The following is a 26349-nucleotide window of genomic DNA, read 5'->3' on the forward strand; positions in this document are numbered from 1 at the left end:
AATAAAATATTTCAAAATATATCAATGGCATAAAAGGTGTTTGATGTTCCATTCATTTCATTCTTTATCCAAAAACATTCATACAAATTTTTTTAGTATTAGAAACGTTGTCACATAAATTTTTACCTCCAAAATCATTGGTCTGATGTTTATATTCATAATTTACTTACTCTCAAGTGTTTTAGGTGTCAGATAAATTACTTGGTGAAGAAGACTAGATTCAAAATCCACCATAAGTCTGACTTAGTCTTTGCCATATAAAGAGCACACCGTAGATATAGAATAACCCGTCAAATGGTTTTTCTGATAGTGGCATTGGAAATCCAGCTTTGACAATCTTTGATAGCTGAAATAATTCAGAATATAGAGTGCAGAGGTGAATCATGCTTGCCTTCCTGCTGATGTGAAAAATCATTGCAAATGCCTCGATCCAATTCATTAGAATTCTTGAATCTAGCAATTATTATTATTATTATTATTATTATTATTATTATTATTATTATTATTATTATTATTATTATTATTATTATTGTTATTATTATAGAGACAAGTGGAAGTTGATAGATATAGATGGATTTACGTGCAACAGGAAAAGACTAACATATGGCCACACATTTCTTCTTAGCTTAACTAAGGTGGAAGATGCATCATCAGCAGTTCATTCCTTTTCAGGTTTTCTCCCACTTCGTTCCCCGGTGTGGTGGTGTATGTCTCCACGATGGGATTCTCTCAAGTCATTGGCCATTCCCAGACGCCAACAAACGTTGTTAGAAGAAAACTGGCAGCATTAAGTGCAGTTCCATTCATTCATCGGGGTGTCCTCTCGATTCGTCGGCACAGCCGCGGTAGTCAGCGGTGGCGTCCTGCCAAATTCCGGTGGCTCGTCAACACGAAGGGTGCAACGTTGCCGAATCCACTCGTCTCAATACTTAAAAGATCGAGTATGATTTGACCAAATCCCCTTTTTAATGTGGTGTTGGTGGTTATTCACATAATAATCCCCTTTACAGAGCGAATGTACAGAAGCCAGAAAGTTGCAAGTACTACTTTTTCTCACTGGTTTGACTTTGATGTGGATTTCTTACAAGTCAAACATGGAACTGTTTGAGATCGGGTACATAAATTTTTGATAGTCCTTTTGATTTAAATTAAAAATATTTATAATTTTATTTATAATTTATAATAAAAAAATTTTAGATTTTTTTTTTTTTTTTTACTTGTATGTCGATTGACTATCAAATTAATTTTTTTTCTTTTAGAGTTTGGACTCATATGATTGTAGAATCATATCATTACTCATGGTCCAAAAAAAAAAAACTTGTGTATCTTTGTTTTTATCCTAGATATGCAAAACACAAGATTTAGGACCATTATTAGTCCTAAATATAGGAAAAAAAACAATAATCTTATGAATATTACCATTCCCAAAAAAATCTTAATTTGCCAGCTCACAGCTAACCCAAATCTAATAATAGGACAAGGCATCTTGACACACCAGAATCTATTTCTCTCAGGGTTGTCGGGCACCGAACTCTCGGACCACTTGCCATGCCACGATCGACACCGACTCCTTCCACTATATCGATCCACCTTAACGAATTAATTAGAGAGGAAACGAGTGTTGCGGACCATCGAATTGACTGAACAACCTGCAGCCTCTCTCTCCCATAATGCTTCTTCATCTGATGATGGATCTACAGAAGTTTCAGTACTGATGGAATAAGACACCTCAACCCACAAGAACAGATTTATAGAGTATAGTTTCGAAACCAAAGTTTATTACCCCATGATAGCTGAACTTTACAATCCCAATAAGCAATTTCTTCCTTTTTTTTTTTTTGTTTTAGCTAAGATAATCTTTCAATCCATTTTTTCAAACATATGAAGCCTCAAAATCATATAAATTTTAAGCACTGGTGTTCTCTCTTTTTTCCGCATATTCTTATTTTGTTGTTTAAACAAAAATAAAAAAAGTTCACTTTTATATATATATATATATATATACACTTCTTGACATGATTTGTTTGTAGTCAAATCTTAAGGTGCCACTAATGCCAAATTACCATCCATTATCACCCACTGGAGCTTAAGATCACAGAACAGATAAACTACTATGAACACCCAAGTTTGTAGAAGAAAGGAAAGCAGTGTGAATCAAAGCAAAAGCAACAAGGAAGAATCAAAACAAGTCGAATAGCCCTCAGGTGATGCCACTCTACTGTGAGTTGGCATGGGACACACCACTAGATTCTCGGACACAGGAGGAGACTTCAAAATGTCTCTTTGTGACATCAGTGCTTTGTCGGTAGATATTGCAGAGCCTTGGACCTCAAATCCGCCACTCGAGAAGTCCACAAACATACAAATGCAAGCCTAAGATAAGTCGTCAGAGTTGGACTATGGCAGAGTGAGAGTTGACGGAGGAGGAAGCTGAGGCTTTTGTACCTTACTGCACATGTTGTCCAGGAAAAGGTGAACTGTAGCTGCTGATTAAAGAAATCAGTACTGCACATGCCCCAAACTCTCGATTTGAGGAGGAATTGGACAAAACGAAGACAACCAAAAGCTCCTGTTCTTCCCAAGGCTTTCCTCCCAGTAGTTGCTTGCTAAATTAATCCTCCACATGTTCAGATCTTTCCTTCTGGATTTCCTGTAAAAGGAGCTTATAATTTTGTAGTGGAACATGAACAGAAGTTTCTGTTAAGAACCCAACAATGAAAAGAGTTACAAATGGGATTAGGATGTTGGCCACTTGAGAGCATGGAGAATAGTCACAGTCATCTGTCTTTTGATGGAGTCATAGGCTCCACTTCTGTGGTTGGTGTGGTAAAAGGTGATCCAGATTGGGTTGTGCAACCTCTATGGCAAGCATTTAGGTTCCTTCTATGATTCTAAACAAGAAGAATCTAAGAATGAGGTAGACTGTTTTTTAGTAATTTTAGATGAAGCAAGATTTTATCTCAAGATCTCTTTACCCAGATAGGTATTTACACCATCAAAATTTGCACAACTGTCTCTTTCTTCTTGAGAACAAGAGCTGCAAGTACTCAAACTTAAACCTCATCAAGAAGAGGATGATACCACTAGGTTGAGGCTCTGTGGGCTAATATTGTTGCCCTTGTGTTATCTTTAATGTTAGAGGTAGATAAAGTTTCTCCTTGAATCATATATAAGCTTCCTCCTTGGAAACTCTATTAATGCAAAGAATACTTACTTCAGAGCTCTACTCTACTGATGCATGCTGAATTATGTGCCAAATATTTGTTTACAGATTTGGCAAGTACTGACCTAGTGGATACCACATGCAGCAGAAAGCTTTATGCTTCAGTAGGACATACTAACATGGGTCATTTGACACATACATCTGGGGAAGGAAATCTACTTGCTTATGTGATCATCTTTGTCAGGTTGATCATTGTGCTTCCTGCTTGTTTGGAGCAAGGAACTTCACTTTAATCTCCAAGACAATTTCATATCCTCAACCATAATCCTCACACAACCTGTGATATATCATGTATCAAGCTATTTCATGTCCACCAACTAATGGCTCCACAGCACCCCCATCCTTCACTACTACAAACTTTAACTCTTATCTACCTGAAATGTGCATTTATCATCATTAACCCCAATAATTTAAGGTCATCAAGATGTACCAGCCACCAACCCCTCATAACAGCTATTTGGGTTGGTCCTCATGAGGCTGCTCTAATTCAGGCACTTGAAAAGTGTATGCAATCAGATAAAAAGCATTCTAGCTGAAATCTGTAGGAATGCCACTCAACACAACATCGAGTAGAACGAAAAATAGCACCAATTTGGTAAGTAATATCATTCTCTTCCAGTAAAATGACGAAAGGAAAATAGTTGTTTGTTCTCATCACTTCCAGTGAGTAATGATATAAGAGGAAAGCAACCTTAAAAATTAAATGTAATAACTGCACTTGTTCTCATCATTTCAACAACAACAAAAAGATAATACTTGAAAAGCATGAAAAGAAGAAGACTTACGCACACACTTCTGACAGCATAGAATGACATTCTGTTATCTGATGGAAGGCCCTATCACAAGTGTAGATTTCTGCAGAAACTTCACTATTGTTTCAGAGCTTTGATTGTGTCAGCAATGTGTCTATCAAGTAACTGACATCAACTAAATTATTGTGGAATGATGAATATAACCATTGACAAGGTGCAGATTTCAGATGCAGTGTGAAATATTAGCATATCCCCAGTCTAACAGAACAGGAGTTCAGAAGAGTCGTCTCAAGCCCTATCAATCCATATTTGAAGCCAAAAGCAGAGAACTGAGTATGGGAAGAGATATTTATCCCCAAATAAGCTAACATATTCACATGCGGTACAAATTTAAGATGCACAATTCATCTTCAACACTCTTCATCTCTCAGCCAATACGGAGGAGAGGTCCATAATCTGATTAAATGGGCCAATATTTGCAATAAACAGCACAAAATCAATGAACCAGACTTGTCAATTTAGGCAATGTTTATATCTATCAATGAGTTCCAAAAAGATAAATAGCCAAAATAAATATTAAAGATCTACAGTGAAAATTTCAGTGAAACAGAGGTAATGCGCAAGGACTCATGAACATTGACTACCTGTAAAGAATGTATTTGCCATTTTATTAGCAGAACACGTTACTGATATTCTAATGCTTCAAGTGGGATTCAAATGAAAGGGAAGCTTCAGCTTGCCAAGGTCAAGTTCTATAACATATTCAAATCTTTTGAATCAAAAAATTCTGAGATCACAGACTAAATAAGGTAGCTTGAAGATCTATCTCACAGATAAATGCCAAGGCACAAGAAACTAATATCATCCCAAGGAGAACTAAAACATTTGGGGATTCCCAATGCAGCAGCATGGAACAATAAGCATGTTCAACACTGCCAGAAACATAATTCATAGTAGAAGATAGCATTCCTTAATTGGGAAAAGGACATATCATTGTAAACAAACTATAGCAGTCAAATTAGCCAAAAAGATCGAGAAAGTCAAGAAATATAACATTTTGTTTTGTTCAAAAGACAGTTCTAAGAGCAGATAAGCATAACATGTTAAAAGGAAGAAAGATAAAAGAAAAAGAGAGCATCAATTGCAATAACCACCAAATCACTGAGAATCCATAAAACACCAACTAGAAAATCCATCTTTGAACGATGAATAAACTAACATTTTGATCCCAAAGGATGGATCCTACAATAAGACTAATGAAAATACAAGAAAGAAAAGCCACATTTACGAAACAAGATTGAATAACATGTATTTCTCTTGAGACACAAAAAATGAACAATATATTAATTAAACATAATGGTTAGCCATGTCTTATACAACTATTTCCCTCCATAAACAATACCATTGGATGGATGCTTTAGATACCAGATTAATACAAGTGAAAATCAATTTTCTTTAAGATTATTCTTCAATATTATGCAAGGGATGATGTAAAACAAAGTCATTTTCTCGAATTTGATGTTGAAGGGCCCCTAAAGCCACAAGGCTAGTGAATTTTTGAAAATTTAACAGAAAAATGATGGTAGCACCAAAAGCATACGCTTACTTGGCAATTGGATTCTATTTCCATTCATGAATCATTATTGACATGCTTCTTCAGCATGAACAGGAAAAATGTATCATCAAATCTAAAAATTTTCAGATGTAATCAAACAAGATCACACCTCAGAAGGAGTGCTATCTGCAATTGTCTGCAAAAATAAATTCTTGACTCTTGGATCAGTAGAAAATTGACCCAAAACAGAAATTCTAGCTGTGTTGCTTCTTACTTTCTCAATCCCTCTTGATATCATGCAGATATGGTGGGCTTCCACAACAACCATTACTCAACTATTGAAGATAGAATATACTGCTTCTGCTATCTGCCTGGTTAATCTCTCTTGCACTTGAAGCTTGCAAGCAAAGGAACGAACAATTGACTGCAAAACAGATTGCTCGATGCATTTACCTTCTTGTTTATTCAAGTAGACTACGTGAACAACACCATGGAAAGGTAGGAGAAGGTGCTCGCACTGCGAACAAAAAGGGATGTTCAACACAGATTGGATCTCATTCAGGCAGGTAACATTTCCATCCATCACACCACAGGGACTCGTTTTACTATGATCATTCAGTCTTAACTCCAAGTTAGCACTCTTAAAATTCATAAGCCATTGCACATAACGATATGGGGTGCCCACGAGTTCTTCCCGTAATGGATCATCACCAAGAGAATGGAGAATGGAAGCTACCGCAGCCACCATGGCAGCATGTGTAACTCCAGTCTTGGAAGAAGTCTTACCATTTTGGGTGCTCCTTGCGCAATGCCCACTGCACAAAGATATCTCCAGAGACCTTGATGGACACCAAGAAGAAACAGGAGAGAGGTTTGCATCTCCTCTGGTAATGTGCACACCTCTTAACTTCAGAAGTGCCAAGAAGTCATCCTACAAAGAGCTTCTCTCTTCCTTAAGAACTCCAGAACTTGAAAAAACTAAAACTTGTTCCCACCCTTGCATATCTAATTTGGATGGGTATGTAAAGGTGGAACTGCAACTGTGGGCTTAGGTAAATTGAATGTGCCAACATGGAAGAGCAACAGCAACACCAGCCGGCTTAATGCTGTTGTGCAGTGCTGAACAAACTTCATTTTCCTGCCTTTGTGGGTCTTGAAGCCTCCTTGCATATACATCTGCAACTCGGCACAGCTTGCTTAGGCCCACAACTCGCTTTCCAGATGGCACCTAACCAACATGACACTGGATACTGAATGGAAGCAAGCAAGATTCACAGTACGAGAATAGATTGATGTCATGAACAACAACTAGTCCACCAGCTCCTCCCGCGTGACGTTTCCAGGCTCCAACCCAGCTTCTGGAAACAAGGCACCTCGTACAATGTTGTTTACTTTCTGTTTGTAACCTAACACAAAACGAAATGGACTACATAAAGACTTCAGAGAATTCAAAATTTCTATAAGATCAATGATTAATCCTTTCTTAAAATGTCATGTAGTAATTGTGAGCAACATATGTAGCTAAGCATGATGCAGCTGACAGGAGATATATGCTTTAAACATCAAATTCTTAATGCACAGAAATCCTCCTGCCAAGGAAGCATGCAGTAACTACTAAACATCTGCTAACTATCAAGTAAAAAGAATTGGCAAAATTAAAGAAAATAAATTAATGTCATTCTTATGTTTCCTGTGGTATTCAAGGGTAAGGAAGCTTCGGCTAGCCAAAGTTACGATCTCTAACAGACACACATCCTTTGAATTAAATAAATTCATGAGGATCACAAAGACTAACAATACAAGATCTATGTTACAGATAAATAGCAAACAACTGACAAGCAGTGCATTCTTGAAACATAGATAATTGACATGGAAAAACATCAACCAAACATTTTTCTGCAGAAGTAAATTAGTATCCAAAATTATCAAACATTCTGAAAAGGGTAGCACAATCTCATGAAACACAATAAGAATGTTTAATATTGGCAAGTGGCATAAATCGCCATAGAGCATTCCCTATTTGGTAAAAAGGATGAATCACTATCACAAACTCCAACACTCAAGTAAGCAAAAAAGATGACCCGGTAATGAGAATAACACTACATGGGAAAGAAGATTAGATTCAAAATCTACACAAGGAAAACTGCTAAGAGCTCAAGGGTACAAGCACCCTAGACCACAAAATTTTCTTTCTTTTTTTTGTATACATAAAATGAATCCTAAAAGCTCAAGTGTATAAGCCCAGAAGATTTTTTTTTTTTTTTTTTTTGTGTAAATACAGAATTTATAGCTAACAAACAAAACAATTGTGAACCATATTATTTGTACTCAAATTGAGGAATCTATTGCGGATCACTTTCTTTCTGTCCCAGTAAACAGAGCACCAAGAATTAATAAGCAGATGAACAAACTAAAATTGAACATAAAGGGAACGGCTTGGCAATAACTCGCAACCCCCGAGAGCGCCACCACAGATTCAAAGCTAAAGGTTCCATCTTTTATAACAAAGAAAGAAAAAGGTCCTCTTTTTTCCTTCAAGACACGATACCAATAGTAAACATGCAGATCACGAAAACAAAGAAAAAGGAAAGGCGAGATTTCTATAACCACTCAATCGCCAGGGATCCACGAAGGGGAAGCTAAAAAATCCATCTTTGCACAACGAACAAACTGAAAAGTCACGCTCCGATCCCAGAATGACCGAGCGACACCGACCAACCAATAGATCTAAGCAAAGGAAAACAACGGATCTGTAAATAGAAAGCGAGCACAAACCCGTGGTTCCTTCACGGAACGCGTTGGCCACGCGATGGGGCGTCCTCCGGAGGCCCTCCCGCTCGGGGTCTTCCCCAAGGCTCTGCAGCAAGACCCGCACAGCGTCCTCCATCCCCGACTCGCACCCCATCTCTGCCGCCGCAGCCGCCTCCAATCCTGCCCCGTTCTCGAGCTCGTCCTCGAGGCAGCCAGCGTCAACAGACCCCATGCCGCCGAGCCGACGAGTGAGACCGACCTCTAGATAATAAAGGACGCAGGATGGCGAGGAGGAGAACCACCAAAAGGCCTTGCTACTCGAGGTGTGTGGATCGATTAAGCTACGGGCAGAACAGAACGCATCCTTCCTATTACCAACCTAACTATCTCTCGTCTCTAAATTTAAATAAATTAAAAATATTAAAAAATAATTAGAATTTTTTTGGATTCATGGAAATAATAAAGGACAATAATTAATTAATTAATTAATTTTTTTTGCTCTGCTTATGTGAAAGGATATATATAATATGACAAAGAATTTAGATTTTTTATGAACGTAGACAAGATTGCGATAATGAGATTTTCATATTTGATTCCAAAGTATTTATTTTCCCAACAAATTATTGAATTGAATAAACAATATAATAATACAATAATGTAAGAATTTTGTTGAGTTACTCGTAAGTTTCGATCGATCGTACATAGAGTGGTCCAACGGATTCACTCGTTGGATCCTTTCCTATATTAGTTTTGACTAAAAACTAAATTATATATATATATATATATATATATACGGAGATCAACTCAGAAGTGGTCTTAGGGACAAAGATTTGAAACTGGAAACACTACCACAAGAAAAAACATTTGATATAATATTCTAAATCCATCGATTAAATATACGGACAAAAGCCCTGAAAATTTGCACCATTATTTTAATTTATCGCGATCAAACCTGTAAACAAAATATAGTACAACAAGGATACTCCCCCTTCCCACCCAAACAAAAAGAGAAGAAGCTAAAACACCTTAAAATTTTGAAGTAAGCGACACAAGGGTGAACAGTAGATCGATGGATGGATCAGACAGACAGTGGACGTTGCACACCATTAGAGTTGGATCCATCAGAAGGTTTTGTAGGGTTCTTGGACTTCCTCTTGAGAACTATAAGCCAGGTAACAACCTCCAAGAACAAGGCAATACCACCAAGAATGCAAATTGCAATGATGTACCCCACTGTCCATTTATGATCAGTACTCAAGATCTTGAGGCCCTTGAACACATTGACAATGCCCAAGACAATGACAGTGTATCCTACCAAGTAATGGTAGATGTTCCAATAGAATCTGTACTTGTTATCCTTACTCGGCCTCATAAATAGTGCAAAAACCTATTAAGCATAAGAGTTAAGCCATAAGAAAAATCAAACCATCAAAGATTTTAAAAATTCAACAGAAAGAATCTCAGTAAAAGTACTTAAGTTCTTGAGAAACTAAACCTATTTCACCACTGTCTGCTAGGTTGGGCATATGGGAAAATGCATTGTGTGTGTGATACATATATAAGAGCAGATGCCAGTTTTTGTTGACACATCAAAAGAAGAGATGTTTGTTCTTACCTGTAAGGTTGCAAGAGAGAAAAGGGCTATGCCAATGTTCCGGTGGGTGGTATACTGGATACCCTTAGATTTGCTTCCGAGATTGAGGCCAGTAGCCCAGCCACCAACTCCAACACCATAGCCGATAATCTGGCATGTTACATGGAGATAAAACCATGCAGGGTCTGCGGACTTGAATGTTTTTAGATATCTAGCAAAGATCGCACCAATCGGAAGCAAGATCCCCCAACTCACAGCGTTCAAAACTCCATGCACCTATATAGCAGGCAATTACTGAACATTCAGATGTGTTTGTAATCATTGTAATAATTAGGAAATAGAAGCATCAGTACCTAAGCGGAGTTCAATTTAGCTACTAGTAAATCACGATTGGGTTCCAACTACAGACATTCTTGGTTTGTCTATCACATTCAATTTGATATCTTCAAATACCGTAGATTGGTTTACCAAACCTCAATTATCTTTTTTGTATTGTTGCATTGTAATTAGTCCATCCGCCAAGTCGTTTTCCTAATTATGGCAGTTCTAGCATGCAAAACCTCTGCTAATGACAAGAATATATTTCCATTTCAATCAGAAATATACAGATAAATCGTTCCCAGACCATACTGGGATGGGATTATCGGGAATGCCAAACTTGAAAGGCACGATATCAGCAGTTAGAGCATGCTAAAACTTGGTAAACGACAACAATATATTTCCATTTCAATCAGTAATGTTGAGAGAACCATTCCCATTCCATATCAAAATGTGATTGTCTGGCATGATGCACACTTTAAATGTGCCACATGCTTGAAAGAAATCAACCCATATATGTACTGATGGAGACATACAGAACATCTATTTAGAGAGCAGAGTTGAAGGATGGCGACTGGTAACAAGAGTTATAATAACATATAAGGAACAGAAAAGATTTACCCATTAGAACCTTATTTACATGAAAGACATATTCCTGAATGAATTATGGTGATAAGAAATGAAAATTTCTCCTTTTCAAACTATAAAAAGTGACAAAAAAAGAAGATTGCAGATACAGCACAGAATTACACAAGAAAAAAATGTACAAAATAAAACAAAATAGTAAATTCTCTAACTTGATTACAGAAGACCACAGTCAAAAGAGTGGAGAAATGGAGTTAAACAGTGTGTACACGAAATGAATCTCTATTAAGAGTTCTGGTAATAGAAGATGGAAAAACAGCATTGTGCAAACATAAACAAGCGAGAGCTAAAATTTGAGGAAGAACAACTGACAGGGGAAAAAAAAGGAAAAACACTCTTACAAGTAGACAACACTACATCATGTATCGTAAAACAGAGCCCATGTAAACAATCAAACCACCAGAAAATCTCACAAAAAGGACGCGAGCATATTATTTTCCATATCATAAGTTCGAAAATTAAAATTTTGAAGAAATAATAGAAAGTAGATTCATATTCCCAATAGAGTTTGTAAAATTTTCTACCAAAAATCTCCTATTAAAAAGTTCATTTCAATATTCTACCTAAAATATTGACTTCAAGTCGACCAAAAGGAATAACTTTAATATACGTCAATTGTCTCCCTGCCAAAAGAGAAGATCTTTTAGGGAAATAGGAAGAGGGTTCGCAAAAATTTTACTCACATTCCTTTTTCTGGTAGTGGAACCCCCGGACAGGGAGACCGCTCCCTTAACGAGATCCACCGTTCCTTTGGACTGCAGGTTGTCCTGCAGGAAGTCGTGCTTTTGGGGAACCCCATTCGCCACCGCCGACCCCACTTGCCACACCTGATTCACAACCGTCGTCCCTGCCGCCAGCTTCATCTTCCCGTAGAGCCGCGTGACTCCGCCGGAGTATTCGGCCGCCAGATCCCACGTCTTGAAGTCGATCGGCCCCTTCGCGATGGGCCCGAGCCCGGTGATGTTGTACGTCTGCACCCCCATCTCTCCGTCCGGCTGGTGGAACGCGATGAGGGCCTGGGACCCAATCATGCCGTCGCCGGTGGGGTTGATCGCCCACGCGACCCACCCCTCCGGCTTCGCGGGCGGCGCGACGAACGCGAGGGAGAGGGTGGCCGAGGCGTTGTCGTAGGACCAGTGGAGCGAGGAGGAAAGGCGGGGGAGGTCGCTACAGGCGGCATAGACGCGGTTCGAGGAGAAGGCCACGGAGGAGCACGCACCGGCAGCGCCTGCGTATCCTACGGCGGAAAGGAGAAGGAGTAGAGATAAGCGAAACCCTAAAGCGGCCATTGGTCCAAGCAAAGCCCTACTTATCATCCTCCTCATCATCATCATCATCATCTTCTTCTTCTTCCTCGTGTCTCTCTCTTTGAAACGGTGGAAATGGGATTAATAATGAAGTGAGGGGATAGAAGCAAATAGAGGAAAAGCTTCAAACAGAGGCCTAATTATACTGTGGATTGCCAACGGTGGTGGTAGGAGGGGGAAGGAAAGCTTAAAGCTCGCTTTATAGCGAACTCACAAGCGGGAGGCGGAAGGGTGGAAGGCAACAGTGTGTATGTTGTTCTCGCGGGAACGTTGGAGTAGAGGAGTTACGAACGCGTGGGAGACATTTATTTGCTGCTAATGTGGGGGCCAGAGGGATTTCTTGTGCCTGTTCTGCTGCTCCCCGTGGAAACGGAGGGACGCACTCTTGGCTGCATTCTTTGCGTCCAAAACGAAAAGGAAAAGACACCGAAAGCCGATCACACAGACGAACACCCGCGACGGGGCCCACGGTGAAAAGAAGGAAGAAAAGCAACACCCGGGTGCGTGCACGTCACGCTTGGGCGGGCGCGATGGAATCGTAGGTGGGGAAAGTGTAATCTTGAGTAAATATGAAATAGATGGGACAATTGTGGTGGAAAGTGGGGAAAAGTTCTACTCACACCTGCCACGCGGGGCCCGGAGGAGAGACGCATAAGAGCGACCCACTAACCATTGAGGTGGGTCCCGGTTATTCTTCAGGTACGAGGGTCGGAACGGGTAGGTTCGCGGTCAGTTAAAACTGGAAGAAGACGGAGGACAAAGGCGGAGGGGGTGGAGGGTGTACGACGGTTTGGTTTGACCTTGAGAATGACGTCCGTCTTCCGAAGTCAACTAACCATCCTCACCCGCTTACGTCAGCGTGACGTCGGCATGACGACGATAACCCGGCATTGCAAGTTTGTAACGCCTGTGTTACAAAGAACGATGAAATAAATGATAATAACAGCTGCGGTATAAGGGGAACTCAGATGAAGAGACGCGATGCCTCGTTCAGTGATGCATGAATCCATCCAATAAGGTTAAATAGACTCGGAATACCTTAAAAAATTGTAGGATTATTAGCAATATATAGATTCCTAACTCGGCTGGAACATTAAGAAAGCATTGCAAACATAAGAAATAATCAACGGTTAAAATATGATTACTCTTCAAATCGAATTTACGAGAAACATTTCAAGCCATTATGTAGACTGCAAGCATGCAACTGTTACTTGTTTTTAAATGATCTATCAACTAAATTAGTCAGCAGCAAACAACAGAATTTTCAGCTCCGCAATACAGAACAAAAATGAAATAGTTGCCGAATACCATAAGTCAATCCTGCAACAACCTCCTTGTTTAGCTAAAGGAAATCTTCATATGGATTGAGAATACAGAAAATAGGAGACGAACGAAGCGAAGCGACAAGGATGATGGCATAGCATACTGAGATCAACGATTCGCCTTGGCAACTCGTTCAATCTCATCCTTTTTCTTGATAGCATAGCTGTCCGAAACATGCCATTATAGTCAGTTGATGTGATAACAGTGCATTGGAAAGATGAGAAGCTCTTGAAAGTCTTACCTGTTGGAAGAACCCTTAGCCGCATTAATTAATTCATCAGCGAGGCACTCTGCAATCGTCTTAATGTTTCTAAAAGCACTTTCGCGGGCACCAGTGGTGAGGAGGTAGATTGCCTGGTTGACTCGCCTCAATGGTGAGATATCAACTGCTTGTCGTCGAACGACACCAGCAGACCCAATTCGAGTTGCATCTTCCCTTGGACCACTGATATGAAAATAACAGCATAAGAAATATGCCCATCTCCAAGAATTAGCACATTCAACCATAGGAGCAAAGCACCAGAAAAATACAGCAGTTAATATCTAGATAGAAATTCATAACCAGAAAGCAACAATTAAAAAAGAACAATTATGACATCATATGCATCAGAGAACCTCTAGTGTGCTATGGTCAACAAATTGATTGTGGCATCAAAAACTAGCACTGCAGAGTACTGGGCAGGCTCTAAATTGAATCAGTATAAATCTGCCAAGTGAATTTTGACCTTACAACGTCAAACCAACTCCAACAGAAAATAACTACAGTTTACTAACTTGAAAACAAAATTTCCAACTTGGTGAAACACTCCCATTCCCAAACTGTGCCACTGCGACATGCGACAATCAGCACAGGAGGCTTCCAAGTAAAGATATCTATGCAAAGTTCAGTTCTCTTCTTGTACTCCCATGTGGATGGATCACAGTACTGTACCAACAACCACAAGTCGCTAGACAGACATATACCCTGCTTGCTTGAGAATTCTTTGAAGTGAAAAAAAGATGGTTTTGGTCTCCCTGCAATTGGGTCAGCAAAAATGTAAACTTTGCTGAGATGACGTTTACCATTTTCCAAATTGTTACCACTAAAGTTTCTTCAATCCTCGATGGTCACTTGTAGCACATTCAACTAGTACCAAAGCTACTTCTCAGCTGTAAATAAAAAATAAAAAATCTAGTTGTGCCAAAATGTTAAGGACGAACTAGGAATTCTGTCTGATGAAATAGATATAACAAAACTTTTCTCCTTTCGCTAAAAGAAACTAACGATTATATGGCAACCAAATATTAACTATCTAATGTCCTTTTCAGTAAGACATCATGCCTAGATATCTAGGCTCTATTTAATCTCCAAGGAACATAAAGAAGCGAACAAGCACACAACAATAGGAGAAAAAAAAGGTAAAAAAATATTTGGTTGGCATAAGGAAATAATAAAAGCCAGGGCGAGAGAAACCCTTTATATACAATTCCATTCTAGCATTTTCATTTTCAGTGGCAAGTGGCAGAAATGAATTTCCTACCATGAACTTGTTCTCTCATTTCCTATAGAGTTCCAAATAACTAGGTATTCCATGAAATAATTGGAATGGAACAACGGATTGAAATTTGAGAGAACTTCATTATTTTCCAGAGAGTGGACGAATAAATAAAAACTAGAACACATCCCTGATATGCATGAGGACACAAGCTACTAAAATTACAGCTTGTACTTCTGTTTTGTTTCTTTATTTTGCTACCTTTTGTTGGTCTCAAACATGTATAGTGTGCATCCTTCTCAACAGTAGTTAAGAAATAGCAATTAAAGACTTGTGCAGAATGATGTAAGTTTCCTCACTTGTAAAAGATGCTCATATGTATCAATGAGATTTAAAAATTAGCTGAATTACCTGTTAATGATTGCATCCACAATTACTTGAATTGGGTTTGCATCAGTAAGCAAATGAATGATCTCCATTGTATGTTTAATAATGCGAACAGCCATTAGCTTCTTCCCATTGTTACGACCATGCATCATCAACGAATTGGTAAGTCTTTCAATAATTGGGCATTGAGCCTTACGGAACCTCTTAGCCGAGTATCTTCCTGCAGTATGTGGAAGATAGGTAGCATGTTTTGGAGGAGTCACTGCAATGTAATCTGCAAGTGAAATGTCACTGACCTGCATTTTATGGAGAATGGGATTAATCTCATTACCGATAGCAGATGTACTAGGAGAACAAATTGAGATTGGCGTTAACTTAAAGCAACAAATGGTGAATGATGATCACTAGTCTTAACAGGCAATACACAATGGGACAATGATAACAGCTTTTCAGATATTGAAAATCTAACAAATATCATTGCTTGGTTAAAGCATAATGCATTAATAGGGCCATGGGACTACATCATCCCTTTTCATTTTGGGTGTACACAAACATTTCAAGAGCAAGAGGGCAAGTCTTAGTGCATGGTAGAGGTGAACAAGACTGCATCATTCCCTTACATTTTGGATGTACATAAACATTTCAAGAACATGAGGACAAGAGTGCCACAAAAAGATTGCTCATTTCTGATCTAGGTGACTAGGGTTCAAGTCATAAAAATAGCCACTTTGCTTGCAAAAATAAGGCTAAATGCATTGCTCATTCAATGAGCCGCCCATTTTTTTATCAACATTCCAAAAACATGCTGAAAATTCCAAACCCCTTGGAACACCAATTAAAAATATACCAGGAAGTAAATATGAAGCAACAGCATTCAAATACACAACATTACATGCAGATACCATGGAACCAACTCCAGACTATTTGCGCCAAAACTAATAGACCCAAGCTTATAACCCCAGAGCTGTATAATAGCGTTCTCACACTTTGAGCCCCTTCCCAGAAAGATTAAAAACGACATCTATGGTCAAAATCCACGAACCTGCAATCAACATTTACTCCTAGAAATGCTTCCAACTAAAGAAGGATCAAAGATTGTCCCTTTCATCAATGTCATCGTATACCCGTCCACAATCTTACCAATCCTTTCAATTATCTGATAAACAAGAATACTGACAAATTTCTTCTTAAATCTTCATTGTAAATCGCATTTTGGATTAGTTCACCGCCTTGAACTTTAAAATGTTGTATGGTTGAACTTTCTTCACACTCCTTGTGTTGAAACCAAAGAAGAAAGAGCTTGTTTCCTACAGAGCCTCTTGCGGAGGAAGCTTGCCAGAAAACAAGAACCACCAAGATACAACCATTTTAACAGACAAGAAGGCAAAAGAATCAAAAGTTTTGTGCGGTAATAGAAAACAAAACGACGAAGTCTACGAGCTTCCTCATCGCAAGTACTTCAAACGGATTACGGACACGATGTCGTAATTCAATTCGATCTTGCACCGAAGCTGTTAATCGTATCATCTAAGAGTAGGACAACAACCGGGCGCGGCGCGACTAGAAGTAAACACAGCAATATGCGCCACGCAAAAGGGGTCGCTTAGTAGAGAAAGATGGAACCTCGACGTCGTCGAAAGACCAGCGGTTGAAGAGTTTAACATCCTGCTGGATCTCCATTAGAGAGACGAGCGCAGCTACCCGTTTTCAAGCCCACGAACGAGAGCGAGGAGAACGAGCGCAAGCGATCGAGCGGCGGCGAGAAACCTACTGTAGAGGGAGGGAGAAGGGGTTTGCGTGCTTATGCTAACGACCTGACGAAGATCCAAACAAACGGACGGCTACGATGGATCCACGATGCTCACTGGCAATGCCAAATATAAAAGGAGATTAATATTTACCATCTCTTTTTGTTATTTAGCACCCAAATTTTGAATATTTCTAAATTATTTTTTTTTTATATAAATAGACGTATATTGTTTTAATTTATAATTTAATTTTAATAAAATCTTTTTATTCTTTATCTATAACCTCATTTCTTCTTCTCCTCCTAAATCTTAATCACTAGAGGTAAATGAAAAAAAAGACAAAATGATGAAATGGGATGAATAGTTTTGATGTTTATTACACTGATTTAATATTTTTTGGATTATGTATATTTGATAGTAGTCCAAAAAATATCATCTTATTAGTTAGTTATATTAACATAAAAGATATCATATTCTGAATCTTTGTAAACTACTTAGTTAAGTGCATGGGTAATAGGAAGAGTCTATGACAATAAGGTACATAGGCAAGGGTTGTGGGAAAAGAAAATAAAAATAAAAATAAAATTAGAGGAGTTATGAATAGTAAAAATATTATTTTATTATATTTTAAAGAAAATAGGAATAGTAAAAGATTGTTAATAGTGAAAAAGTATATATATATATATATATATATATATATATATATATATATATATATATATATATATATATATATATATATATATATAATTTGACTTGCCAATGAATGTCGATCACAATTCAGCTTGATAAAATGATAAAAGCATACTCCGAAGGTAAATTTTGGCTGCAAATTTACCATTACATTTAGTGGACAAGTATGAAGAGATGCTTTCTGCTTGATGTGAAATAGTACAATCTAAAGCAATATTTAACAAGTTAAGCTTCGAAAAGTCTGAACAGGTGAGCTAAACAACATAGAACAGATTTCTGCTGGATGATAGTGCCTTAGGTCCTGCTAACTATGTAGAATGTTCAATTAGAAGTACTTGTCTGTCACAGGAAATTTTGGCAATTTATTGCTGAAGATTGGTATCTAGAAACTTGAGTCAAACAAGAAAGAAGAGTTTTCTTTTTTTTCGCTAGCATTTGCGATGTGGTAATTGCTAATTACAAAAGTCGAACGAGTCTATTATTATTATTATTATATTTTTTTTATTTTATGATAAATATATATTATGATGTCATTAAATATGTATAATGAGGATTAGATTATGATAAGATCGTGACACATATTGCTAAATATTCTCGGGCATATGTTATATTCAAGAGGAACATCGAAATAGTTAGACAAACTGTTACGTTATATATTTGTCCATACGATATAAATAGCTGATCTTATAACTGCTTATGTATGGATATTAGGGATATAGTGCAAGTGCTCATTTAAGAATGAATTCACTAAATGATTCATTTATAAAATGTTGGATGATTAGTGATACATGATTAGTCGTATATATGATCATTAGACTTGAGACACTAAAGATTTTTTATTTGAGTACTTTATTCTTTGATACCAGACTTATATGTATGAAAGTTTCAAATTTAGTACAATTTGTCGGAAGTGGTAGTCGACCTTATGAATACAATTGAGTGTCAATAAAGGATTATCTACTCTCGGTATCATAAGAGGAATATCTTGTGTATTCTCACTTAGGCAAATCCCTAGCCAAGGTTAATTGGATCATGATAAATCCAATAAGCATAAGATTCAAAGTAAGAGAGAAAGAGTTCTACGAAAGAATCTGATTAAAATAAATTTCGTATAGATTTCATATGGGCCTTACAACGCCATGCCCGGTATACGATCTCTGGGATATTAGATGGATGAAAGACTTTAGATACACGATAACTAAGGGCAAATAGGTCTAATAGATTAATTCCTCCTGTACCGTCTAGGGATTATGGTGTAGTGGCATATTACATTTGTAGTCGATGAGTTGAGTGAATTATTATGAGGATAATAATTTACTTAGTCAGAAAGAGTTCTGACGAGTGCAACTCACAGCTAGCTTGGTATTAGGCTTAGAGGGTCACACATATATGGTGGATGACGCAATGAATAGAGGATTATATATGCGATTTCCAATAAACTCCTATTTAATTGAATCCAATAAGAACTTATAATATATATTTGGATAGAGATCTAATTTTCATTAAGCTAGGGATAATTAGATGGAGATCTAGTATCCAATATGTCATGATAAGTGGATGAAGATCCAATACCTAATATGACAGGATCGATTAAGTTAAGAGAGCTCTCTATAAATAGGAGGGAGACCAAACGGTCATGGGCTAAACTCCTTTGGCTACCTACCACTTATCTTCTCCTCCTCTTTCTTCCCTTACCATTAGCCCCTATTTGGGGTGTGATGACAGTAAGAAGAGCCGACTTTTGTTGTTACGTGCATAAAAGTGAGAAAAGAACGTGCTATGAGAGGATATCTGTCGTCATTTCATCCATGTGTGGAGCATCGCTAAAGAGGAGATTGTGAGATCTCCTTCATCATCATACTTAGATTTGTAATATTAAGATATCTCGATCTCTCTTATGTTAGATCGTCTCATGTATCTTATATAATTTTTGATTTTATGTAAGCACTAAACATGTAGTTCTCTATGTAATTTCTCAACAGTAATTAAAATGGTCAATTAGCAGCGGTACTTGTCAGTCACAGAAAAAGATTGGCGGTTTTTCTGAGTTTGTAAAACAAGATTGTATATTTTCTGAATCATGAACATGTGAGTCTAATGACAAAGAAGAATATATAGAATGTTCAAATGGTAGAAGATTTAGGAGAAGCTAATTAGGTTTTTTTTTTTTTGCTAAATAGAAGTAAATCTCTATTGAGATATATTGCATAAATGATAAATCTCAAATTTGAATTGACGTGTAAGCGTGATGTGCGTTAATGAAAATTCTTTTTAATGTCACAGCAAGTTTTGGCAGGCTTTTTCAGATGATAAGAGCACTGAACTCCTTTGAGACTAACAACAAAGAAGAGTTATTTTTCTGCTGCATGAAAGTGCCTTTAGGCCCTGTTAATTGTATAGATTGTTCGATTAGCAGAAGGATACACGTCTGCTTTCTCACCGCCCCCTCGAAGACATCTGGCTGAGGACACGACGAGCACGATGAGGCGCCGAGGGCGACGACGACGGCGACGAGGTCCGTCGGGATCCATCATAGCCCATGCATGCGCAGGCCTGACGTAGAACATCCATCCTTGCCATGGATTATCTGTATCGTTGCACCCGAAGACACAGGAGGGTGGCCATGTGATGGTGATGGTGATGATGATGATGATGATTCCCCCATCAAGAGGACCACTTCATGCATGCATGATGTCTCGCCGTAAGTGAACGTACGTATCTCAGTACAGACAAGCACGCATGATGTCTCCGCTTGGAATGTTTGCCACCTATCAGGTAGGACATGCCCTTTCATTTTTCCATGTATGATATTGCTGATATGACTCCCAAGATTCGCTCAACTGGTGGCCTATCACCCAAGTGTTGCTGTGATTCAGAAATGTATCCCTTCCACGAAGATGATGAAAGTTGAAGTTGCCACTCTTCAAACCCTAACAGGGAGGATGAACACCAGTTCAAACCCTAATTCCCGAGGACAAAGAAAAGGGAGAAGCAGTGGGTGGCTATACATGCGTGTATGCAAAACCATCATCCCCTCAAGTTCAAACCACCGCTGAAGGATTCAGTGCTTCCTTGTGGCAAGGATTTTTGAGTGGTGGCGGGACATGAAGCTTTTGACCAGCCAAGCCCAGAGAAAGGACCAGATTTTTATTGCTCGGTCTCAAACGATTAAATGATTCAGGGGGAGGGGGGGGGGGGGGGGGGGCGTCATGCATTTCAGTGCGTACATGATTGCAGGAGAGATGATAAAAGCTTGTACGTTGACATCTCCATGAATTTACTGTTTTTGCAGCACTGTCTTCCATCAGAACAACATATTAAATCTTGTCCACATTCTCCAGAGACAGATATTAAATCTAAATCTGACTTAAGTATGCTCGACACAAATGCACTTTGATGCAGTAAACAGTTTTTATGTATTTTTGCAGATTATAGAAGTCAGGGAAGATTAATATCTGACGACAGTACTGTAGCTTTTATTCCTATCTATCTTGCAATTAAGGAAGATTAGCTTCTCGGCTTGTCTGCAGCTGAGACATCTACTTGGGGATACTGCTTTACCAGTGTATTAATGGATGCTCGGCCTGGTTGCTCTCCAAAAGCTTAGACGTGGGTTCCACTACATTTATTGGTCCCAAAACCTAGTACAGTTTCTTATAGTAGTTATCTACGTTTCCCTTCAGAAAACAAAAGAACCACAATAGTTTTATGTCGATGGTATTTGTTGGCTGGTTGTGCGACTCTCAAATGTCATGCATTTTAATTACCAGGGAACAGTATGATGATACATGATAAAATGACTGCAGTATGTGGAGATCATCTGAAAGCCACTTCTAATAAGATAGCACATGACTCTCTACAAGTTCTTCAAGAAGTTTTGTCTTATAAATAAGGTAAAAGAAAAATGTTCATTTATTGTAGTGTCACAAAATACCACAGCATTCTTTTGGTGTCAACTGCAACATTAATACTCTTAGATTAGGATTCTGCAGCTCTATCTTTGTTCATGGTGCAAGCACAAGAGTTCTAAGCTACCAAACTGCAGATATCAACCACAACATTAAAAATATCTAAGCAATAGGAAGTACTAAACTACTTGATAGAAAAGAATTTAATGCTTTCACAGTTCCTATCATTTTTTCCTTTTTTTTTTTCTCTCTCATTATGTACAATTACTCCTTTTCCATTTATTTTAGCACCATATAATAATGTTAAGATAATCTCCTGGCAATTTCTCCATCTTCACAAAATATATTACAGCATTCTTTTGGATTTGAAGCAGGAATATTGTTTGTGCAGAAAAGATAGGTTTCTAAGAACTGCTTTACCTTGAAATGAAAAAGTACGTAGAGCAAAAGCAAGTATTACCATGAGATCAAAGTGAAGATGAACAAGAAACTCATGATCATGTAACGTAGGGTAACTCAAATACATGGCGGAACAAAAGCCAATATGGTCTCACTGAGCTCCACGACGCAAAGCTGTTCAAGGTTTGGATGGGTCACCCGTGGCACACGCATCGGTAACGGTAGGCGCTGTTCATGGGGTCGCCGGCGTCCACCGGAACTTGCTCGGCTCTGCACTTGAGTCGACAACCTTTGCACTCGTTGTAGGTGCACGTCGGAGCTGTGGATCCTATCATCAGCCTCCTTGTACTCCGATCCCTCCATCTCCATGACCCTTCTGTGGTTGCCATCTCCTAAAATATGCACAATCGTGATACATGAATGTTGGTACCAACAATACAAGCTACATTTAGGTTTACAGTCCTACCGGTGATCTGCTGCCATGCTTTGGTGGAAGGAAACTTGTGTGAGCTACTTGTCCTGCAAAGCCTGCAATAGAACTTCTGAATCAAATGTCGTTGCAGCAAATCTTTGGAGAAAGAGAAGGAAAAGGAGTGGTCGTCAAAGAACTTGGAACCTGGTCGGCAAAGAGCACAAATGAAGACCATGGAGAAGAAGAAGAAGAAGAGGAAGAAGAGAAAGGTGTTATCGGAGGGGTTCTTTGAGGCCATATCTACTTCAAGATGCGGCAGAGAGGAAAGGAAAGATGGTGGAGTACAGTGGAAAAGAACAAGCAATCGCAACATATAAGGATGTGATAGTGGTGTAACTGTGACGCACTGCGATAGACTTCACGTCCCGTTGCAGCTCCATGCAACCAAAGCATGGAAGGGTCCCCCACCACAGACGGAGTGCTCTCATCAATTACTGTCGAGCAACCGGCTGATGGATCAGCACGCTTAGTCCGATCTCCAGTGCGCAGAGTCGCTCTCATAGCTGCTCGAACTGGATGGTCGGCGTCAGATCGGGTGCAGACTTTATTTCTAGAATCGATCCAAGATAAAGCAAGAAGTTTCTCTTCTTCCTCCCTCGTTGCTGCTTCTTCGTCGAGTTTCTGGATACAAGCCCAGGTCGAAAGGAGATTTCTCGACTCGACTCTTCCAAAACTCAAGTCAATGTTAGGTGGAGTTAGAAGGAGTTGAGATATTCAAAGTTCGACCCCTTACGTTAGTCAGGAGGTTGGCTTTTATATATGCTAATGAAGATCAATAGTACATGTTCTATTAATAGTCGTTGACTCCTTATACGGTCGACTCGTACCTTCCGTGCATGCATCGATCGACCTGTACGGATCGATTCCACACGGCATCGTTTCGAACTTTCCGAAATAGTTTTATACTACACGGTACCATGACCTTTGATAGTGTGAGAATAGATGATCATTCCATCCGAGTCTGAGATGTCACGTCAACGTAATGCACCATATCACATTGGCATTGACGTGACTATTGATTATTACCACGGGTGATACAAGAATATACCCTGTCAATTACCAAACTGCCCATCGGTAATTAATTTCCCATGTTTGTCTCCAGCTCGCTAAATATGTTACCTGTTCTCTCTTTGTTTTCTCTTACATGATAATTGAACTTTGCATGAATGTTCATGCATTTATATTGACTTCATCTTCTTGCTTCGGACATGATCTACAACTCAACTGTTGCTTCGATCAAAATATCATCCAAAGGAGTTTTGATCTTCTATCTTCCAAAAATAAAGAAAAAAAAGACAAACTTTGATCTTGTTTTCATACAGTATATATTATTCTTGCATTGGATGCTGTCCACTCAAGTCACAGGCGCATCAACGTGAGCACATGTTTCAGATGGTGGTTGTCAGCAAAGGCAGGATGATCCTGTCTGGATTCGCCTCGGATCTCCAGTACATGAGTGAATTAATACTTGTTTTTAAGACTTCTACAAGACCAGGATTCAAGAGGAAATGTGATGATGCCAAGACAGAGGGGGAGTCTGCAGCTCTATGCTAAGTTGAGCTGAAGTTTGGCAGAAAGCATATTTATTACACTGCTGTCTAATGCCTTGATTCCGTTGATCGTTAAAGTCTCGTCATTAGATACAGTGCAACCACAAGAGCTCTAAGCTATGAGACTGCAGGAATAAACTCCAACGTCAAGAATATCTATCTAAGGAATAGGCAGTGGATCATTACAGAGGCATTAAAGCATGTAAACTCTCATAAAGCAGGAGAGATTAAGTGTGTGTTTCATGGCTTCTGAAGCTTCATCGGACAAAGTACAAATTGTTTGCTGCTGCTGCTGTAAAGCGAAGGGTGACGTGGTTAGTCAAACTGTGGGCACAGTTGACTGTGTCGACCAATCTGCGAACACGAGGAATCCAAACAGCATGAGCTACATGGACCAAGTACAGCTTCATCTGCTTCGATGCATGGCTTGGTCGACTCGGCCTCATGCTCGCCGGTGTCCTCCTCCTGCGTGATGGCAGGCGAGTTGAAGATGCTCTGCGCCCCTTCATGGCCGGTTCTTCGCAGTGATAGTACTCGACGTACGCAGGGCTGGACGCGTCCCCCGGTCTTATTATGTCTCGTGTCTTTTTGTGCTCAGCGTCGATGCAGTCTCTCTCTCTCTCCGTCTCTTCTCCTTCTACGTATAGAGATGGGTCTCCCTGCACTGGAGTCACGCCAACGGTGGAGATAAACCCACCAAGACTGTGGACGGTTGTGATGAAAACACATCGACATGAATCGTTTATTCTCGTGAACAAGTGCGCGAGACCACCAAAAGCCTCCGTCTCCTCCCACTACTCTTCGTCTTCCTAATCCTCTGCTTGGACCACGATCGCTGTCCTCCACCTTTCTCGAGTCTCCAAACCTGGGCAGCAGCAGCAGCAGCAGCGGCAGCAACATGCGATGGTAGCTCCCGTTCCCTCGCATACATCATGAGATATCAGCTGCAAAGCTACAACTTTATCAGCATCAGAGCGCACTACATACGCTCTGCAGCCCCTCCCTCTTCCTAAGCTGTGCATGCACTCTGTCTTTTCCTATCTAATCATTTGCAGCGACGATCCCTGCCTCAGCTCCTGCCTCTCTCCTGCTCTCGAAGGAAATGGAGGTAAGCAAAACGACTTGAAGCGGCTTCATCCCTAGTTCGTGCAGTGTGATGGTTTGATGTGTCTGCTGCATGCGTAGGATGTGATGACAAGGTACCAGGTTCCGGCATTTGGTCACTGGAACTTCAGCTTCTACGACGAGATCTCCATCTCTCAGTACTTTGAATCGGCGAGGGAGGCTGGTCTGGTAAGGCCTCGTCTCTTTGGGGGAGATGGTGAGGATCTCTTTCGGGTGTTGTCACCATACAAGAAAGATCAGCAGACCGCAAAGGTTGGATCTTGACATTGATTCATTGCTGGGTCGGGTGGTTTTCCTTTGTTCTTAGTTTGTTCGTTCATTGGCCTAAAGGGGAAGAAGGGAGGAGAGAGAAGAGGAGGGGAGAAGATGAAGTCCTGTGGGAAGCAGGAGCTTAGGAAGCCCAAGGCTGTTGACGAGGACCTTTACAAGATACCTCCAGAGACGTTTGATCAAATGCCAAAGAAGGCAAGTCCAAGTTTTCAGCTACAGTCTATTGACTCTGCCAGGAATTTTTGGATCTAATGATATGCTTGGAAACCAATTTTTTTCCCCTAATTTCTATAATTATTTTTCTTCTCTTTATTCTTTTGCAGAAAAAATTGTTGTCCAATTTTTGTGCATGGTGTCTCTGCCTCAGTTGCATTGCCTAGTGCTAGGGAAGAAGGGAGCAGCTTTACAAAGAACTGGTGTTTCTATAATCTCCTTTTATTCTGTTTTTCTCTTCTTTTTTTGCCTTATGTAATGGGTGTTGAGTTCTCTGCTATTAGGAATGTGATCTGAAACTCTTTATGTTTTTGAAGGATTATGTAGCATTGTTCACAGGAATTATTTGGCTTCTTCTATTGACTTTTATTTATCATCTAACATTTCTTTTTTTTAGTTTAGCACAGAAATTGTGCTAAAGAACTAAAGAACTAAGGGATCATCAACTTTAGGAGTTGGTAGACATCAATAACATTTCACTGAAGTAAAGCTTACCTTGGCATATGAGTTTAATATCCTTGTTAGTGTATGAAGATTCTGGTGTTCATCCATAAAACATTGTCAAGTTTTCAACTCTGTTCATTTGATGAACCTTTATTAAATGTTAATTTTAGCAAGCTAAGGTTTTTTTTCAGTCTTAA

The 26349-nt window shown here is 39.3% G+C and overlaps 3 protein-coding genes and 1 pseudogene across 3 annotated transcripts; 1 reads left to right on the top strand and 3 right to left on the bottom strand.

Moving 5' to 3' along the window:
• Window positions 1–5581: 5581 nt before the first annotated feature.
• On the bottom strand, window positions 5582–8656 carry LOC103994140 (GTP cyclohydrolase 1-like; annotated as a pseudogene).
• Window positions 8657–9193: 537 nt separating this feature from the next.
• LOC103994139 (cytochrome b561 and DOMON domain-containing protein At4g12980) lies at window positions 9194–12324 on the bottom strand. The gene is made up of 3 exons (XM_009414447.3): window positions 11522–12324; window positions 9897–10151; window positions 9194–9668 (listed from the first exon to the last, which is right to left on the bottom strand). Exons 1-3 carry the CDS (start codon window positions 12176–12178, stop codon window positions 9360–9362), a joined length of 1221 nt encoding a protein of 406 aa, XP_009412722.2. The 5' UTR covers window positions 12179–12324; the 3' UTR covers window positions 9194–9359.
• Window positions 12325–13356: 1032 nt separating this feature from the next.
• On the bottom strand, window positions 13357–17116 carry LOC135618522 (small ribosomal subunit protein uS7-like). Its single transcript, XM_065119432.1, has 4 exons — window positions 16954–17116; window positions 15355–15626; window positions 13710–13913; window positions 13357–13631 (listed from the first exon to the last, which is right to left on the bottom strand). The coding sequence occupies exons 1-4, from the start codon at window positions 17008–17010 to the stop codon at window positions 13577–13579; spliced, it is 588 nt and encodes a 195-aa protein (XP_064975504.1). The 5' UTR covers window positions 17011–17116; the 3' UTR covers window positions 13357–13576.
• Window positions 17117–24767: 7651 nt separating this feature from the next.
• Window positions 24768–26050, top strand: LOC135618523 (uncharacterized). Its single transcript, XM_065119433.1, has 4 exons — window positions 24768–25208; window positions 25286–25477; window positions 25556–25690; window positions 25819–26050. Exons 1-4 carry the CDS (start codon window positions 25203–25205, stop codon window positions 25873–25875), a joined length of 390 nt encoding a protein of 129 aa, XP_064975505.1. The 5' UTR covers window positions 24768–25202; the 3' UTR covers window positions 25876–26050.
• Window positions 26051–26349: the final 299 nt, after the last annotated feature.

This window comes from Musa acuminata, chromosome BXJ2-8 (genome assembly GCF_036884655.1).
Source record: "Musa acuminata AAA Group cultivar baxijiao chromosome BXJ2-8, Cavendish_Baxijiao_AAA, whole genome shotgun sequence".
In the NCBI taxonomy this organism is placed as follows: Eukaryota; Viridiplantae; Streptophyta; class Magnoliopsida; order Zingiberales; family Musaceae; genus Musa; species Musa acuminata.